The 20,059-nt window shown below is 34.1% G+C and overlaps 1 protein-coding gene across 1 annotated transcript in view; it reads left to right on the top strand.

Annotated features, from left to right (window-relative positions):
• The window catches only part of DEFB114 (defensin beta 114), a 30,747-nt gene extending 16,649 nt beyond the window's left edge, over positions 1-14,098 (top strand). The window contains exon 3 of the mRNA XM_045058652.1: positions 13,919-14,098. Coding sequence (XP_044914587.1) covers positions 13,919-14,098 — 180 coding nt within the window. The remainder of the gene's footprint in view (positions 1-13,918) is intronic.
• The last annotated feature ends 5,961 nt before the right edge of the window (positions 14,099-20,059 follow it).

Below are 20,059 nucleotides of genomic sequence, written 5' to 3'. Positions count from 1 at the left end.
AAAGTGTTCATCAGAGGAAAAAAAATATAAAAAGAGAAGAGAACAATTCCTAGATTTGAAGATACAGGCTCACTGGTTCTAGATCTAACTCATAAAAAAACAAGTTCACACCAGGAAATGTGTGACTATAAAATTTGGGTTACAAATTATAAAGAGAATGTCCTAAAAAGTGTCATGAAAGAACAAAAAATCAAACCATTTAAAAGGAGCTAACCTAATTTTGGATTTCTCATCAGGAAGACTGTATAATAGAAGTGGCTAATGACTTCACATGATTTCGAACATAGATTTTACATCCAAATAATCAGATATGAGGGCAGAATAGAAATATTTCCTTGCATGGTAATTCCTGCATTTCCTATCTTTTTTTTTTTTAAAGAACATTCCTGGATGGAGAGAAAAAACAAAAGAAGAATACAGGAGATACAAATAACAGTAGATTCAGTGCAGCTAAACAGGTTCAGAAACTCTTAGAACAAAGAAGGCACAGGAAGAGCCTTTCATACTGGGATAAACTTGAGGATGAGGACTGACCATTATTTATATTTTTTATTCACATCTAAAAGAAAACTACAGGAAAAAAAATTTTTCCAAAGTGTCAGAAACAAAAGTTAAACAATGAAAACTATAATACTTGAAAACATTTGAGAAAAAAAATGAGAGAGATAATAATAAAAGAAAACAAGAAGACGAATAGTAAAATAATGGTAATAATTCACTTAACTTTGAAACCAACAACATTTGTCTTTGGTTAGCACAGTGTTGCCACATTAGGTGCATTAAAAAGCCAATAAAATCCATACTGCTTATTGTAACACAGTATTTCAATATAAAGCTTAAGTGCCTCCATTCAGAATGCAAACATTATCCCAGACAAAGGTAAAAGGCAATGTATAACAGCAGGTGAATGAGATGTGCAAAGTAGGGAGGAAGGTTGGAGGAAATGGCAAGGGAACTAATATCATTTTTTTAAATAGAGAAAGTTGAACGTTGTGGCTAACGTTGGTGGGAAAAAAGCGTTTAAATATTTGAAGATAAACTAAAGAACTTTCAAAAATTAATATAACTTTCAAATATTTGAGGAACAGAACAGCACAGGAGTGTAAGTGATCTGAATCCACATTTTTCTTGGGGGAAACCAAAAGATACATTCTGTAGTTGGCAGGCAAGGACAAAGTATTAAGCTGGGTCCTAATTCTTATGTTAATAAGAAGATCTAAAATAAGGAGATTGAATAGGAAATTATTTCTATTCATTACAAGATCTTTTTTTTTCAATCCTTATTGTGTACCTATATTACTATGATAAAAAAACTTAAAATGAATGGAGACTAATTGGGCTTTTCTAGGAAAAAGCAGAGCTCCCTAAATATTCAAGTTGCATCTGAAAAGAATATAGTGAAAATTAATGACAAAAGTGAGGCCTCCTATCTGTTATTTGGTAAATTAATAGTTTAGGGAAATCAATGGGATAACTGAATATAAGTCAGAATTTGGGATATATGGACATATTGATGATATTGTATACCGAATTAGAGACTAGAATGTATTTTGAAAAGTAATCAGGAGTTTAACCAACATGGTAATGTTCAGTTGTTTTACATCTAAAATGGTAGGTATTTCTCTTAAACCCACTCCATGCATGTCCTTTATGTTGATGTTTAACTGATCACCATCAATACAAGGATGTCATGTGTACAGGCTGCTTACACATAGAGATTCCTCTCTAAAGATCAATAATCTCAAGTATTCTCAATTTGGGTAATTCTACCCACAGCCCTAGTCAATGGTGCAAAGACAAGTACACCAAATTAAAACAATTTCCGGATAAAGAGTCTCTTCCGTTAGAAAACTATAAATAGTAAATGTCTTTTGGCTTTTTGGAAAGCTAGTCTCTAGATTTTGTTACCAAATCTTTCAGCAACTTCTTTCTGCAAAATGAAGATCTTTTACTATTTCCTCCATTTTCTGTGTTATGTGACCTTCATTCTACCAGGTAAAATAGATGTTTGTTTATATGTAACATAGAGCTTACAGCTAAAAATAGAAACACCAGATTATGAAGTAGAAAATGCAGTTTCTTAACAATCTTGTCAATTCAAGAAGTCTCTTGATTATGTTGAATTTCAGTTTACTCATATAGAATAGTGTTTACTAATGTACTCAACTCAATTTGAAAATTAATATGTAGTTAAAATGAAATGATTCAGGTAGATCCTTTGGCCTTGATTTCTTTTAGATATTTACATTATTTTTTAAATATAATTTTAAAAATTTATTTGCAAACTTCAGAAGTGAAGGCTTCATAATAAATTGGACCCAGGGAAGATGAATGATTGAGAATAACAGAATATATCTCTTGTGATATTAATAACAGAATCTACAAATTGATCCAGGCTACAGTCTCAGAATATTCTGGGCAATGAAGCACAGCAGGAATAAAATGCCAAATAAAGGCATAGTACTGCAAAAAAAAAAAAAAAAATCCTTGTTGAGTTAGTTAATGCATTAGTAAAGAAATTAAGCAATGGCTTTTTTTAATGTTTATTTATTTATTTTGAGGGAGAGAGAGAGAGAGAGAGAGCAAGCATGAGTGGGAAAGGGACCGAAAGAGAAGGAGAGAGATAATATCCCAAGCAGCTTTGCACTGTCAGTGCAGAGCCTGACGCAGGACTTTAACTCACCAACCATTAGATCCTGACCTGAACTGAAAACAAGAGTCAGCTGCTTAACTGACTGAGCTACCCAGGCACTCCAGCATTGGCTTTATGGATCAATTAAAAATAATTAAAATACGTAGTGCAATAAAGTGCTTCATGGTGATTATGATTTTCTTGAGAGGTGTATCCTCTGAGGTAATCCAGGCTCTCTAACAATGAAGATGTAAATTGATATGCAGAAGTATTCGTATTTGGACCTAGAAAGTTGGAACTTCAAAAGGTAGAACACGTAACAGAAAGAGAATTTAATTCAAACTTAGAAGATTTATTTTATTTGAAATTTTATTTATTTATTTTGAGACAGAGAGAGATCTGGGAAGGGGCAGAGACAGGAGAGGGGGAGAAAGAATCCCAAGCAGGCTCCACACTGTCAGCACAGAGCCCGATGAGGGGCTTGAACCCACCAACCAAGGGATATTGACCTGAGCCCAAATCAAGAGTCAGACGCTTAACTGACTGAGCCATCCCGGCACCCCAAACTTAGAAGATTTAGATTTTATTACTAGCTTCCTACTTAATAGCTTGTGAACCTTGCCACTCAGAGAATTTAAGTGATTTACCAAAGTTTTTAACAATAAAACAGAAAATGTAAGCAGAATCAATAACAACCACAATTTTTTAAGAATAAAATGTCTGCTGTAAAATGTACTTGTTAATTGTATGTACCTCAAAAGACTGCAATTAGGGTTTAGTGCAATAATGTACCAGTAACTAGTCCTACAAACTAAAAATTAGTCTATCAATTTGGGTACTATTATAATTATTATGGTTGTTACTATTATACTTATTATTAGTAATGAAAGGGGACTGAGGAAGTAAGGACCTCAAATATGATTAGGGAGGATGTTGAGGTGCATGGGGCTAGCGTGTCAAGCAATAACAATGTAACAATGAGTGGCTAATAATCTGAGCACAATGCTGGACACTAAGGAAACAGAAATAAAAGAAAGACTCAGTAATTCTCTAGGCATACTTAAAAATATAGTTGATTAAACTCAGATAAGTCAATAAATTGCTTGATTTAGAAGATTTATATAAGTATGCTTTAAATAGCAAGAATGGTGGGATTATGGCCTAGCAATTGTAGAGGTTTGGGAAAATGTCCTGAATTCTCTGATGAAGAGCTTTGAAATTAGGGATAAGATTCTTGTATTTAGACTCTGGAAGATGAGAGAAAGAAAGGGCAGATAATTAAATACGAGTGTCTAGAATGTGCCAAACCCCATTTCATAACTTCTCATGTAGATATCTAATCTGACCTTCCAGATAACTTTATTAGATACCTGTTATTGCCTCTTTTTAGGAAGAGGAAAATTACATCAGAGGTTTTCAAGGTCACACTTATTATACTATATGTGGTAAGTAGAATATAAATACTGGAGTGCAAGATCCTAGCATATTTGTTCCTTATATTTCATCAGGTTTTCTATAGAAGGCACTGAGGTTAATGTAAAAGCTGAATAGATTATTTGGTGAAAAGCAGTGAGGTCACATGGGAAGATAGCTGGACTTCAGATGTAAAGGGTTCGGATGTACAGGATCTATACCATCAAACTCAACATTTGCTGAGCCTTGCAGAAAGCTTTAAATAATGCAATGAAGACTCTTGGTCTAGGAATATGACCACAAACTTTCCTTTACTTTTTCATCATTCAAACAGATACTAAATTATAACGTCTACTGAAATGGACAGAATGCTATATATTTGGCCCTTGCTAGACTAAAAAATAGGAAAAGTAATACAAGGTATCAGAGCGAGTGGCTTTGAAAGAGTTCATAGAGTAATAGTACCAATTGCACAATGGTGTGGTTTGGCGATTGGCAAAACCTTCAAGTCTCTAAAGAAGCTATAAAAACTGTTCAATCTAAGTGGATACTTTGTGAAGATGTAAGATGAGTGTTTGATCCAAGCAGAGTGATACCATGCTGGAAAGTGAATTACAGAAAATTGATAGAGAACAATGCTGACGATGGTTAAAACAGAATGAACAGTATTTTAAGCAGTGTTTTAGTACAAGAGTAATATAATCCACAGAGATAGTGAAAACAGCGTACTATAGTGATTTATAGAGTGAGTTTGCCATCAAATAGATCAGAGTTTATATTAAGGACCTGAGGCTCCTTTGTGATTGTGGAGAAGCTTTAATTCTTTTAACTGTACAATGGATGGTAAGATAATTAATTTTATAAGGTTTTGCAAAGATTCAGAGATAATGTAAGAAAAATATTTACCACTTTGAATATCATATTGCAGTATTTCGAGAAATGGGAAAAAAAGAAGTAAAAAACAAAAAAGGGGGAGAGAAAATAGTTGAGGAGAAGAAATACAAGATGGTTTCCCTGTAGAGCCAGTTGTTAAGATGTGTCAAAATGGATCTTGAATGGCAGAAACATGGTGGCCTTGGAAACTTTATGATATATTGCATGGTGAATGGGAAGCTGAGTCTAAAATAGTGGAGGAGAGACATTCACCTGTGTTGAAATGTTTATGAGAAGACAGTGTCAGTCCCAGTGCTCTAGAGTTTATTACAATTATTATTATTTTTTTATTTTTAAAATGTTAACGATTATTTATTTTTGAGAGAGAGACAGAGAGACAGAATGTAAGCAAGGGAGGGGGAGAGAGAGGGGGAGACACAGAATCTGAAGCAGGCTCCAGGCTCTGAGCTGACAGCACAGAGCCTGACTTGGGGCTCAAACTCACGTGAAACTGCAAGATCATGACCTGAGCTGAAGTCAGATGCTTAACCAACTGAGCCACCCAGTTGCCCCTAGAGTTTATTAAATTTAAAATCAAGTTGATTTGATTACTTGAGAATTATGATAAAATGTTGGAAGAAAAGTGGAGCTCGTTAAAATAAATAACCTTCTTTAATTGGCTAGGATTTCACAGATAACTAAATATCTTCCCCACTAATCCAGAAAGATGATGTATGACAAATCCCATGTTAATGCTTCCTTTGTGGCAATGATTAGTTTAATTAATTAATTTACATTAGTTAAGGTAATTTGCAAATTAGTCATAATTCCTTTCTATATTTTTACCCACCTGACTTAAAGAATTATACTTTCTTAAATAAGCCAAGGAACAAATCAAACACAAATATTAATACATTAGAACATTTATGACTTTCATATGAGGGTACTATTAACTGATATGAAGTCTCTTCAATAGTAGAGATCCAGGCACTAACCATAAGAAAAGATTTAAGTAACTCTTGCCAAACTAACAATATTTGAGGAATACAAAAGAAAACAAGGATTTAATTCTAAGACCTGAATACAGCTGGGTAAGAGATGGGGAACAGAAAGTGATATAAAATACCCACTTATCTAACTTTGAGTTAAGACATCAAAGTCCAGGGAACTGACAATTAATTCAACATAAAGAGGCTAAAATTATTTTATTTAAATTTGTCTAAGGTAAAATTTTTCCTACATTCAGGTAAAGTCTGGAAACCCATTTGTTAAACATATGTACAGTATATTAACAAGTATTTATTACTAATGATTCTTTGTATGTGTACACATATTCATCTTAATAGAATTCCATTTTGTCATTCTGTAGTCAACCTCCAATTTTCACATCTTCAGGTTCCTCTATAATCATAAAATAATTAAGGGTCCTAGAGGCAGCCAAGTCTACCATGAGTATCTAGTTTGAGACAATATCCGGTATGTCAGTTTCCAACTTTTTTTTTAATGTTTATTTATTTTTGACAGAGAGAGAGAGAGAGAGAGAGAGAGACAGAGCACGAGTTGGGGAGGGGCAGAGAGAGGGAGACACAGAATCTGAAGCAGGCTCCAGGCTCTGAGCTGTCAGCACAGAGCCCGATGCAGGGCTAGAACTCACAGATAGCAAGATCATGACCTGAGCCAAAGTCAGACATTCAACTGACTGAGCCACCCAGGAGCCCCAGTTTCCAACTTTTTTTGTAGAGGCCATAGATTAAATATTTAAAATGTTGAAAGCTAGGTTAAGCATATATTAGTTTTGCAGCAAACGTCGGCAATTTATTTGGTCACTGAAAGCCTGAGGTTGTTTGTTTGTTTGTTTGTTTGTTTGTTTGTTTGTTTTTTATTTGAGAGAGAGAGAGCAGGGTAAGAGGGGCATGTTCTGGAGCCAGACAGGGTCTCGATCTCATGACCCTGGGATCATGACTTGAGCCTAAATCAAGAGTTGGACGCTCAACCGAGCCATCCAGGTGACCCAAAAGCCTCAGGTTTCGTATCTGAACAGCATCTACCTCAAAGTTTTAGAGTAATTAAATGAGATCACATGTAAAACATATTAAAAAAAATACCTAACACATAGTAGGTTTCAATGAATGAAAACTATTTGTGTTATTATTAGTTTTTGAACCTAAACATATCATATTCTCTTTCAACTCTAGGATGAGAATCATACTACTTTGTCTGCCTGTTTCATGTCCTTTTTATACTGCTTCTGTTCATTTGAATAACCCTTACTAATTGTTTAGGGTCTACATTTTCATATCACTTTTTTATGATATAACAACCATGACAAAAGCAAACACTTAACCTGTTCACACATTGGACCCAATATATTTCTCTATTATGGTACTTAATTAACCTCTCTCTCTCTCTCTCTCTTTCTCTCTCTCTCTCTTTTCTTTTCTTTTTTTTTTCATGCCTGTGTATTTATCTCTTTGCCTCAGTGTTTTGCTTTACCTCCAGAAAGATCACACTGCCTGGCCTAAAAGTTGTAGTTAACAATGATTTAGCTTCAACTATAGTCTTTTGTTCACCATTAATTAATAACAGTTCTTAATCTGTGAGAAACTATTATGTTCCAAGCACTGTTGTAAACTTGTTTACATGTTAACTCATCATGTTTCACAAAGACTCTGTGAATGAGGTACCATTGTCTCTATTTTAGAGATGATGCAACTAAGGCTCTTAGAGCTTACCCAAAGTTACACAACTAACAAATACCAGCATTCAAATTCAAGCTTAAAGTCCATGGCAACCAGCTCATCTTCACTCCGCAGTTAGAAAGAACTATCCATATGCACCATACAAAGATTTTGAAAAACAAGAATAGTGGTTTGTTTGCTCTACCTGTTGTTACAACACACTATAAAATCATAGTCTGTTTCACATAGCAACTTGATGTTAAAGCACACTATAAAATTATAACAATTTTTTCATATAACCTCTCCTATGTACTGAGGGGGATAGATGGACAAAAAGAAAAAATACCATAAAACAATTGGTTAAAGGCATTACAGAGTAAACTGGTCAATTAAAAGTTACAGTGAAGAGATTGTGTTGAGATCAACCTCTGAAACAGCTCTTCTCCCTAGAAGCATCTATCTATTCTTAAAAAGGCAAGAAAGAAGTTGAAGAGCAGAAATCTGATAGCCTTGTGCTACCTTTGGGGCAAAAATTATAATTCAGTCTGTGAAGGAGGGAGAACTATGGAAATACTGGTATGTTTTGGCTGAGGAACCCAAAAAACTACAAGCTAGGTCTAAGTTAACAGGACGTTAGTCCAACTGTCCAGTCATCCCAGGAACGAATGCCCAGTTTTACATTATCTTAAGTTCCATAAATGGTTTAAGATTATCCAGGAAGGTTGGCTGGTAGCCCTGGAACAATACTAAATGGAACAATAATAAGTCATTTCTGGAGAAAGATAATATCATTCTAGACCTCAAGCTATTTTCTTGATTTTTCATTAAAAATGTATGTGACAGGGTCGCCTGGGTGGCTCAGTTGGTTAAACAGCCAGCTCTTGATTTTGGCTCAGGTCATGATTTCAGTTCGTGGGTTCGATCTTCATGTCCGACTCTATGCTGACAGGGCAGAGCCTGCTTGGGATTCTCTCTCTCCCTCTCTCTCTCTGACCTTGCTGCTTGCTCTCTCTCTCTCTCTCTCTCTCAAAATAAATAAATAAATAAACTTAAAAACAATGTATGTGACAAAAGTAATCAGGAACAAGTGAAAACAGGACTATCCTATCAAAAATCAGTTCTGATGCTTCATCAGCACAAGAGAACAGATGAACAAGGGATCCAGATGATGAAGTTACCAGACCCAGACTTTAAAAAAACTGTGTTTTTGTTTAAATAAATGAAAACAAAGTAAAAACTTGGCATAGAAGTGAACACTATAACAAAGAATAAAAATAAAATTCCCAAACTGAGAAATATATAAAGCAAAATGAAATATGTAATGAATGTGTTGAATAGTAGTTTATGCATAATTGGTGAGATATTTAATGATGATGAAAGATGAACCAGAAGAAAATATCCTGAATGAAACAAGAGGTTGAAAATAGGGGGGAAAAAGTGAGGGAGGGAGGGAAAGATGAAGGAAAGTAGGAAGGAAGGCAGGGAGAAAATAAAGAAGGAAGGTTGGAAGGAAGAAAGAAAAAGCATAGTTAACTGCAAAAACAAAAACAAAACCCTAAAACAATAAAGTAAAGCAAAATTTGAAGAAAACAACAGATCACTTTCAAAGAATCATATGTTAAATTGGAAGCTGACTTTTCAAAAAAGACAACAGGGAAAGAAGTCAAAAGACAATGCCGTGAAATCTTCAGAGTCCTGAATGAAAATAACTGCAATCTAGAATTCTGTATCAAATGAAAATACTGTTCAGGAGTGAAGGTAACATAAGGTTATTTTCAGTCCAATAAAAACAGATTTCAAAATCAGAACTCCTATATTAAGGGAATTCTTAAAAGCACTATTTGGCCAGAAAGAATGATTTTCTGTATGGAACTTAGGAACACAGAAAAACAAAATTTTTTTGATAAGACTTTGATAATTTGAAACTTCTAGCATAAACAGTAAAATAATAATAAAAGAATATAACTACACATAGTAAATGAGAAGAAGGAATTATAAAAAGTAACCAATAAATACAAAAGAAGACAGAAAACATAGCAGAATATATTTTACCCATTATATTACTATTATAAATATTACTGTGCAGTTAAAAAACAAAAGTGAATCTTTTGAATATAGTGAATATAGTTTTGAATATAGTGAATAGTTTACATGAGAAATATCTGAGAAAATAGAAATTATAAAAATCTAGGGGCACCTAGACTCAGTGACTAGGTCCGACTCTCCATTTTGGCTCAGGTCATGATTTCACGGTTTTGTGAGTCGAGCCCCGTGTCGAGCTCTGTGCTGTCAGTGCAGAACCTGCTTGGGATTCTCTTTCTCTCTCTTTCTCTTTGACCCTCCCCTGCTCACACTGTCTCTGTCTCCAAAAAAATAAATAAACTTAAAATTATAAAATCTAAAGGATAGGAAAAGATGTAAAAACCCAACAAAAGCATGGTGAAGTAGCTATATTAATATTATATGAAGTAGACAGTAAGAAAAGAATGCATTCCTAGAGACATTCATGGTAATAAAAGATTCAATTCAACAGGATAATATGCAACCATAAATTTAATGCAACAAATGACTTTGGCTTGAAATATGTAACAAAAAAGATAGAAATATAAAAAAAACAGAGAACATTAGAACAATGGGCGATAATAACACACTTTCCTCAGTTACATGGAGCAAAGGGAAAAACGGGGTCGCCTGGGTGGCTCAGTCTGTTAAGTGTCCAGCTTCAGCTCAGGTCATGATCTCATGGTTCGTGGGTTCCAGCCCCACATCAGGCTCTGTGCTGACAGCTCAGAGCTTGGAGCCTGCTTGGGACTCTGTGTCTCCCTCTCTCTCTCCCCATCCCCTGCTCATGCTCTGTCTCTCTATGTCTTCAAAAAATGAATGGACATTAAAAAAAAATTTTTAAGAGAAAAGCAACAACATAAATGTAAGAATAAAGAAGACATAAACATGAAGACTAACAAAACTTGACCTAATTCAAATAAGAAATATCAATGAGTACTAGAGATATTTTATCTAATGGTAATAAAAATGAGATAACACAAAGCTCATGGAATAAAGCAACAGTAGTGTTTACAGGAAATTTATACCATTATATTCATATATCTAAAAAGAATTAATTTTAAAAATGTAAATGAAATTTAATTCAAGAAGTTAGAAATAGAAAATCAAATTAAATCCAAAGTTATAAGGATATAATAAGACATCAGCAGACACTAGACAAAATCATAAAAGCTAACTTTTGTTTTCGGAAAGACTAGTAAAATTAATAAAGCTTTAAAAATGAATGTCATAGGACTTTACAGCAAGGTGACCGTAGTTAATTATAGTATTGTATATTTGAAAGTTGCTAAGAAAAAAGGAAGTTGTTAAAAGAGTAGAACTTAAAAATTCTCTTAAAAAGAAATCAATAAAGCTTTACCAAAACTGAAAAAAAGAGAGGAGGCAAAAATGCACTTTATCAGAGATATTAATGCATTGCTACAGGTAGCAAAATTATATTGTAACGATATTATGGACAACTCTATGATAATGCATTCAAAAATTTATTTGTAATGGCTAATTTCTGAAGAATACAACAAAATCTGACCAAAAAAAGAAAAAGAAAATATAAATACTTCTAAACTCATTAATGGAATAGAGCCCATAATAATTAAACTTCCTACAAAGAAAATATTTGATACAGATGGCTTCACTGTTGAATTCTACCAAACTTTAAAAAAGAAATGTAACTGATTATACACGAACTATTTCAGAGAATATAAAATGAAGGGATTCTTCTAACTCATTTTGTGAGATACACATTACCTGGTGTAAAACTGATAAGGACATCCTGAGAAAGAAAATTAAAGGCCAACTTCACTCATGAATATGGATGCAGAAATCTTTTAAAAAATAACTAGAATCAAAACCCAGCAATATCAGAAAAGTTGCTTGAAATTCATGGATTGCAAGATTAGTACAGAATTCTAAAATCAATGTCACCACATGAACAGATTACAGGAGAAAATATATGATCAGGTCAATAAATACAGATAATTATACAAAATAATATACAAAAACCACTACATTATAATACATTTGAAACAACTAATTACATAAAACATAGATGAATCTCAAAAACAAATCTTCAGCAAAGGAAATCAGACATGAAGATGTATATACTGTGCCATTGCATTCACATAAAGTTTTAAAATCGGCAAACTTAGACAAAATATTATGTCAAGATAATGGTTTATTTTGAAAATGAAAGAGTAGAATGGAATATGATTGAGAGGGAGCACAAAGTGATGACACCAATGTTCTACTTTCTGATCTGGATGATGTTTACATAAGGGCTTAATTTTCAATAATACTCTTCATTGAGTATTTGTGTTTGGGCACTGTTCTGCAAGTTTTATTTTACTTTTTTCTTAATTTATATATAAAGAAATAAAATACAATAAATCACATTTTTTCTATATATATCTTGATTAGCTATTTGTTTTTGTTCCAAGTATCCACATCTGCTTACCAAATAGAATAAATAGTTCAAAATAGACCTAGAGTTTGTGAGAATTTAGAGTACAGCAGCACTAAGAATATCATGAAATCATCTCAAGGCATGAAGAGAATATTTCAAAAAACAATAGGGGATAATTATTAATGATTTAGGAGAAATGAAGTTAACTACTTTTCTGATAATTATTATTGATTTAAGGAGAAAATACTATAATAAATAAAATAGAAAAATGAAAAGATTTCATGCAAGAATATCTTATAGTGAAGGTGGAATACTACATTAACTGCTCTGTATATTTCTGTATGTTTAATTATAAGAATCTTACATTTTAAAAAATGAGCATGCATTGTCTTATAATAAAACTGTTGTTATCTAAAAACACAATTAACAAAATAAAAACAACTATAGAAAAAAATTGTTTTGCAAATAATGGGTAAAAGTTATTACCCTTAAAATATGAAGAACTCTTGGTAATTCTTCAAAAAGACAAAACAATTCTTAATGAGTGTGTGACTAATAACAGAGAATAAAGTTATGAAGCAAAAATTGATAGAACTAATAAGTGATTATAGTAAGATCATAGGATACAAGGTTAACATATAAAGTCAATTGCTTTCCTATACACAACAATGAGCAAGTGGAATTTGAAATTAAAAACAATACCATTTATTAACACCCCCCAAAATGAAATACTTAGGTATAAGTCTAATAAATATGTAATGATCTATATGAAGAAAATTAGAAAATGATAATAAATGGAATCAAATAATTAGATGAATAGAGGAAAAAAATCATGTTTATGAATAGGAAGACTCAACATTTTCTTTTTTTTTTTTTAATTTTTTTTAACATTTATTTATTTTTGAGACAGAGAGAGACAGAGCATGAATGGGGGAGGGGCAGAGAGAGAGGGAGACACAGAATCGGAAGCAGGCTCCAGGCTCTGAGCCATCAGCCCAGAGCCCGATGCGGGGCTCGAACTCCCAGACCGCGAGATCGTGACCTGGCTGAAGTTGGACGCTTAACCGACTGCGCCACCCAGGCGCCCTGACTCAACATTTTCAAGACATCAGTTCTTTCCAACTTGAAGGTTTCCAACTTTCCAGTGTAGGTTCATCCTTGCTAAAAAATGTACCCTTCTGGTGAACGATGTTGATAATGGGGAAGATTATGCATATATGGGGGCAGGGAGTACATAGGAAATCTCTGTACCTTCCTCTCAATTTTGTTATAAATCTAAAACTGCTCTAAAAAATAAAGTCTTTAAAATTTTTTTAAAAAGAACTCATATGAATTATTTTTAAAAAAATTATATAACAACATAACAAGAAAAGTATATGAACAATTAAAAAATAAGAAGTGTTCAAAACAAATACCAGTAGCATAAAAACTAAAATTGCAGTGGATACCATTTTATTTGGGGGAAAAATTTACATATATTGTTGGTGTGGATCTAACTCTTCCACAATTATCTTAAATATGTGTCATGTGAATATTAAAATATGTACTAAAATTTTGCTTCTTATCATAATCCTAAAATATTAAAAATTTAAATATGACCTAATTGAAAAAAATTGGATGAATTGTCATATATTTCCAGGGAATATTATGTTGTTCTAAAAATTTTAAATCTTGTTGAGAAGAATAATATATAACATAAAAATGTAATATAGATTAATTTAAAACATATTTAAGTATTATATATATATGGGAATGTATAATATTTTAGTGTTTTCTTATTTTTTGACATTTTCCTAAGTTTGTTGCAATGTACACATAGTACCTCTTTGTAACCAGAAATAATATGTTCTTAAATATGAGATCAGTAATTTCAGTTACTCTTCTTTTACTGTAGCCACATGTACCTTGGTGGATCCTAATCGGTGCTCACAAAATTTTGGTTACTGTAGAAGATGCTGCTTTAAATATGAAAAGCAAATTGATATATGTCTCTCACCAAGTAAAATTTGCTGCATTGAGAGGTTGTTTGAAGAAGACTAAACTTGAAGATGTACCTGTGACCAAAGAAGTTCATACACCAGTGCAGAGAGGTATAGGAATATAATTAGAATTTCTGTAATAAATAAACACATAAGCCAATATTGATATCTTCCTCTCTAGATGTTAATTACATATTCCGTGGAATGAGGTAGGACCTTTCTTATTTTCTCTAAGCTAGAGGTTTATGATAGAGATATATCTGGTGTTAATTTTCTAACATATGGATACAAGTTTTATACAACCACTTTTGATCTGTCACGAGTCACCTAAACTTATACAATTGAGCATTTACCAACTTAACCATGACCTTAGTAGAAATCTGATTCATGAAAATTAATACCCATAGACTTATCAATTGTCTAAACGTCATCATCATGTTATTGACATTGAGGAACAGAAAACCTAAGCACAAAATGAATGCTTAAGCCACAGTAGACTACGGTGATACTCACTGGCCATTCCTTTCTTCTCTCCAAGTTCTGCTCATTCACAAAGGCATATTCATTGAAAACTATGTAATACTAATACTATTTAACTGCGTTCCAATACAATGTGAACTTTGGCTAGAATCTAGACTTATAAAACCTTAACTGAGCATTTTTTTACTTAGTCCTGAATGGGGTGGGAAAATGCATAAAATCTGTTATTTCATCCACAATGTAATTACTAGACAGCACAAATAGTCTCTGTAATGATAAAAGTTGGGGATAAAAACATGTCAACCCTTTATCAATATTCTACCAAGTTCCCAAACATATTTAGGGGACAACTAGGTAATATAGTGTCTTAAAATGCCTCTTAAAGCATGAATCAACTATCTCTAAAAAGGCAACTAAAATAAAGACAAAGAAATATCCAAATGATTGAGCACGTGGAAGTCTTTGAAAACCATTGCTAGAGCAATCACAGGAGAGTGGAAGAGGCAAAAACCTGGTTCAAGAGAGAATGAGAGGATGGAAATTTAAGAGAAAATATAGAAAATTATTTTAAAGAGTTTGGAAATAAATTGAACAAAGGAAAAGAACTGGTAGCTAGAGACCAAAATGGGGTCAGGAGTTTTTTTTTTTCCTCAATATTTATAATTGGAAAAAAAATTTTCAACAATACAAAAGACTCTAGTGGAGATCAACAAAATGAAGAGACAATGTATAGAATGAGAGAAAACATTTGCAAACCATCTATATCAGGGGTTAATATGCAAAATGTTTAAAAAATTATACAGCTCAATTTCAAAAAGCAACTTGATTTAAAAATGGGCAGAAACACTGAATAGATCGTCTCTCAAAGAAGGCATGCAAATGGCCAACAGATACATGAGAACTTGCTCAACATCATTCAACTTCAGGGAAATTCAAATAAAAACCACAATGAGAAATCTATCACCTTACACCCTTTGAAGTGGCTAGAATTAAAAAGGCAAGTGACAACAAGTCCTGGCAAGGGGAAAAGAGAGCCCTGTGCACTGCTAATGGGTATGGAAATTGGTATAGATACCATGAAAAACAATGTAGAGGTTCCCCAAGAAATTAAAAGTAGAACTACCATATGACCCAGCAATTCCACTTCTGGGTCTATATCCAAAGTGAAGTGAATAAAAATAGGATCTCAAAGAGGTATCTGCACTCCCATGTTCATTGCAACATTATTCACAATAGCTAAGATATAGAAACAACTTATGTATTTATCTATGAATAAAAGGGTAAAGAAGATGGATAAAGACTGTGTGTGTGTGTGTGTCAGACCTTTGCTGGGGGCTGAGGATCCTGTGTGATTCTTATACCATAGCAGGGAGTGAAGGCATTGAACACTAACATGTAGCAGAAGCAGGAAAGCTAGGGACTGAGAAACTGGAGAAGGAAGTTGGTGAATCATGGGGTTCCTATCTGAGTAGGAGATAGAATGGGGACAAAGATAGTCTCTGGGACAAAAGGAGGCCTGAAAGATGAAGAGAAGTGAGCCCAATGTTGTGGCTGCACAAGAGAAAGTGTCAAGGGGAGGGAAAGGCACATTCAGTGCCGCAGAGTTGAGGAAGTACACAAGAACCTGAAAATTACAGCAAATCTGGAATAAGAAAAGCAACTGGAAGTGGCTTGAGGCTAGACTGGGAGGACTTGAGGACCGCGAGAAAGAAGCTAGGTGTTCTCTAAAGGGCAATAGGAAACCATGGAGGGCTGATCATGCCATATATATACATGTATATATATGTATATATATACATGTATATATACAATGCAATATTATTCGGCCATGAGGAAGAAGGAAATCTGGACATTTGCAACAACACGGATGGATCTTGAGGGCATTGTGCTAAGGGAGATAAGTCAGAGAAAGACAAATAATGTATCATCTCACTTGTATGTAGAATCTAAAAAATCCAAACTAATAGAAACAGAATTGTGGTTGTCAGGGGCTAGGAGGTGGGAGAAATGGGAGATGTTTGTCAAAATGTACAAACTTCCAGTCATAAGATGAATAAATTCTGGGATCCAGTGTACAGTATGGTGACTACAGTTAACAATACTGTATTATATACTTGCAAGTTGCTAAAACAGTAGTAGATACTGAATGGTCTCACCACCAAAAAAAATAAATAAATAAGACAAACAGTAACTATAGATGGATAGAGGTCTAACCTAATCACTTCACAATATATATGTGTATCAAATCATCACATTTTATACCTTCGCTTGTACACTATAATTTTTCAAACATATCTCACTAAATCTGGGAAAAGAAATATCAAGTTGATGTGAGATGGAAGCAATACTGGCTGAATATGTTCCTGCTACTATTAAGCCTAGATATCTAGATGGCCGGTTCTATGCTTTCACACCTTTTATTTTTCTTTTGATGTTTACTTATTATTTTGAGAGACAGACAGAGTGTGAGCGGATGAGAGGCAGAGAGAGGGAGACAGAATCTGAAGCAGGCTCCAGGCTCCAAGCTGCCAGCTTGCTTGGGGCTTGAATCTACAAACCGCAAGATCATGACCTGGGCGGAAGTCAGATGTCTAACCGACTGAAACACTCAGGCACCCCTATGCTTTCACATCTTTTATCTTCTTGGTGTCTTGTCAATTCTTCCATGTGCAAAAGAAGGTTTCTTCCATGGTCCCATATCACTGTTTTACCTGTATAGTCTATATAAAAGCTGTACAATAGAAATATGATATGAGCCACATACACAAGCCATATATGTAACTAAATTTTCCGGTGATTACATTGGAAAAAAACTAGTGAAATTACTTTTATCCCAATGTATCTAAAATATCTTTAAATTTTTTTAGCGTTTATTTATTTTTGAGATAGAGAGAGACAGAGCATGATTGGGGGAGGGGCAGAGAGAGAGGGAAACACAGAATCCAAAGCAGCTCCAGGGTCTGAGCTGCCAGCACAGAGCCCAATGCGGGGCTCAAACTCATCAACTGCAAGACCATGACCTGAGCCGAAGTCGGAGGCTTAACCGACTAAGCCACCCAGGCGCCCCTAAAATATCTTTAAAGATATAATCAATATAGGGCTCCTGGGTGGCTCAGACAGTTGAGTGTCTGACTCTTCATTTCGGCTTAGGTCATAATGCCGAGGTAGTGGAATCAAGCCCCACGCATGGAGCCTACTTAAGACTCTCTCTCCCTCAGCCGCTCTCTCCCACTTGTGCATTCTCTCTATCCATCTCTGTAAAATAAGCAAACAAACAAATAATAAAAATAAATAAAAAGATAATAAATATTAAAAATAATGAAATATTTTATGTTCTTTTTTTGTATTAAGAACTCAAAATCCAGCGTGCATTTTTACACTGATCGCACATTTAAGTTGGAACTAATTACATTTTAAATTCTCCCTGGCCTCATTGTGGGAAGTGGCTACTCTATGGGCAGTGTAGTTCTCAATCTCCTCCCTTGCTGATTTCTACTGAACTTGCTAGGTTGCTTTTTTCATTCATTCACTCAACAAAATTGTTGGACACTAATTGTGTTTTAGAGTGACAGCTCCTTTTGATTTTTCTCAATGGAGTCTTCATAGTGGTGTAACAGAAGGAAGACACAAATGGCTTTGAAAGTGTAGAGATTTCAATTTGCCACTCAAGAGCTGTGCTAAATTGGATAAGCTATTTGGTTTCCAAGGACTTCAGCTTTGTTAGCTGTAAAAATATGAAAAACCATATTCTCTGCCGAGTTCTGTAGAAAGGGGAATTATAAATGTACTATATTCTAAGTTTGTTAAAAAGTCCTCTGCAGATGCTCTGACATGTAACGTTGCTCAAAAGTACGAGTCCCCCCTCTGTACTTTTAAACATGAATTTGTATTCACTGTTCAGAACCCCACATAAAAATCCTTCCAGTTTTACATTTGATTTATCTTAGATTGGAAAATTCCTTTATAGCTGAAACCTACAATTCCTTGTCCCACATTCTCTACCAGTATAACCACATTCCTTTAACGTCATGTATCGTAGCTGTTTCTCTTGATATGATTTTTCAAAGTATTTAGAAAAAAAATTTGTTATATTCATTGTATTTTATATGTCATTATTTTCATATTATATGTGATTCATTTGAGATTTCCTAAATCTTTGTGACTTAAAGATCTCCTTTTTGGTTTGTGTGAATTATTTCTTCATATAGTTTGACAGGACATTTTCCTCCATCATTGCTGTAATTTTCCTTCATCATCCAGCACTCTATCCATAGATGTTCTCCAAAATTTAGTTTTGGGTTCTCTGTGCTTTCTTTAGTTCGGTTCATAACCCCCCACCCCCAATCCTACTTCCTCTAATGCTCTCCATGATCTTTTTGTAGCTTCCTTTGGAAAATTTCTACTTGAAAATTCTGCTTTCAATCCAAACTCAAAATATCTTAAAGAATTTTGAGAATATAGGAGAATGAGAAGGAGTCTTTTAGTATTTATCTAATGCCATGCAATCACCCCAAACTTAGTGGCTTAAAAACAAATAATTATCAATTATATCATGTGGATCAGCCGAATCAATCTGCCTGTCAAGACCTTTTGCTTAACCAGAACCTCACATGGGGGACCTAGGATGACTTTTAGGTCTGAAACCCAGAGCTCCCTAAGACATCTGTTCAATACTAGACATTGTGGGGGAACCTGGAGAGTCAAGAGACTGCCTAAAGAAAGAAACAGAACCAGAGCACTCAGGTCCAGCCAGGGTGTAGGGGCCCTCATTCAGATGGCTCTGCCAGCTTTGAATGGTCAGGGGACACAGAGAAATTCTAGGAAGCTACTCCAAAGTACAGACATAGTGAGGCAGTATGCCCTGTATAGCAGGGTCCGTGGAAAGGTCTTTCCTTGATGGAGTATCAGTGTGATACTACATGCTAATGCAATGAAATGTGATAGAAAAAACTTGTTATCTGTTATGTTTATACCTATCTTCACCATATTTGGTATCACCATTAAATACATTTTCTTATTCTTTCTTTACATTCAGTACAATCACTACTTACTTGTAGGGGAGCATCTGAGATCTTAAGAAAAGCAAGGAGCATCTTTTTGAAACCTGCTTTCCCCCCTCACCCCACATCACTTTTAAATTGCCTAGAAAGACTGGAAACACAAAATAGTCTAGAGGTAGTCTAAATATCCCCTGGTGCATGTGGTGGACATGTTATGGATACAGAGATATTCATAGAAATTTATAAAAGGCTTCAATTTATCTTGATATGCCCAAGTTCACAAACTACTGGAGATATTACAAATGATTCTCTTTCTACAGACATTCATTTCCTTGTAATGACTTCATAGTTCATCATGGCATGAAACTGTCATGAGTTTATTTTTAATAATTTCCCTAGTTATGCTCAATTATTCCAATTTCTCATTGTTACATTGGACACCTGTGCACATACAATTTCACGCACAATTTTATGCACACTATAAGCAGAAGGAATGGGAAGTTTTGGAATTCATGGGCCAAAGTGTATGTGAATTTTTAATA

The sequence above is a fragment of the Felis catus genome, chromosome B2 (assembly GCF_018350175.1).
Source record: "Felis catus isolate Fca126 chromosome B2, F.catus_Fca126_mat1.0, whole genome shotgun sequence".
Taxonomy (NCBI): domain Eukaryota; kingdom Metazoa; phylum Chordata; class Mammalia; order Carnivora; family Felidae; genus Felis; species Felis catus.
The sequence above is the reverse complement of the archived record's forward strand: the minus strand, read 5'-3'. Positions and strand labels throughout refer to the sequence as shown.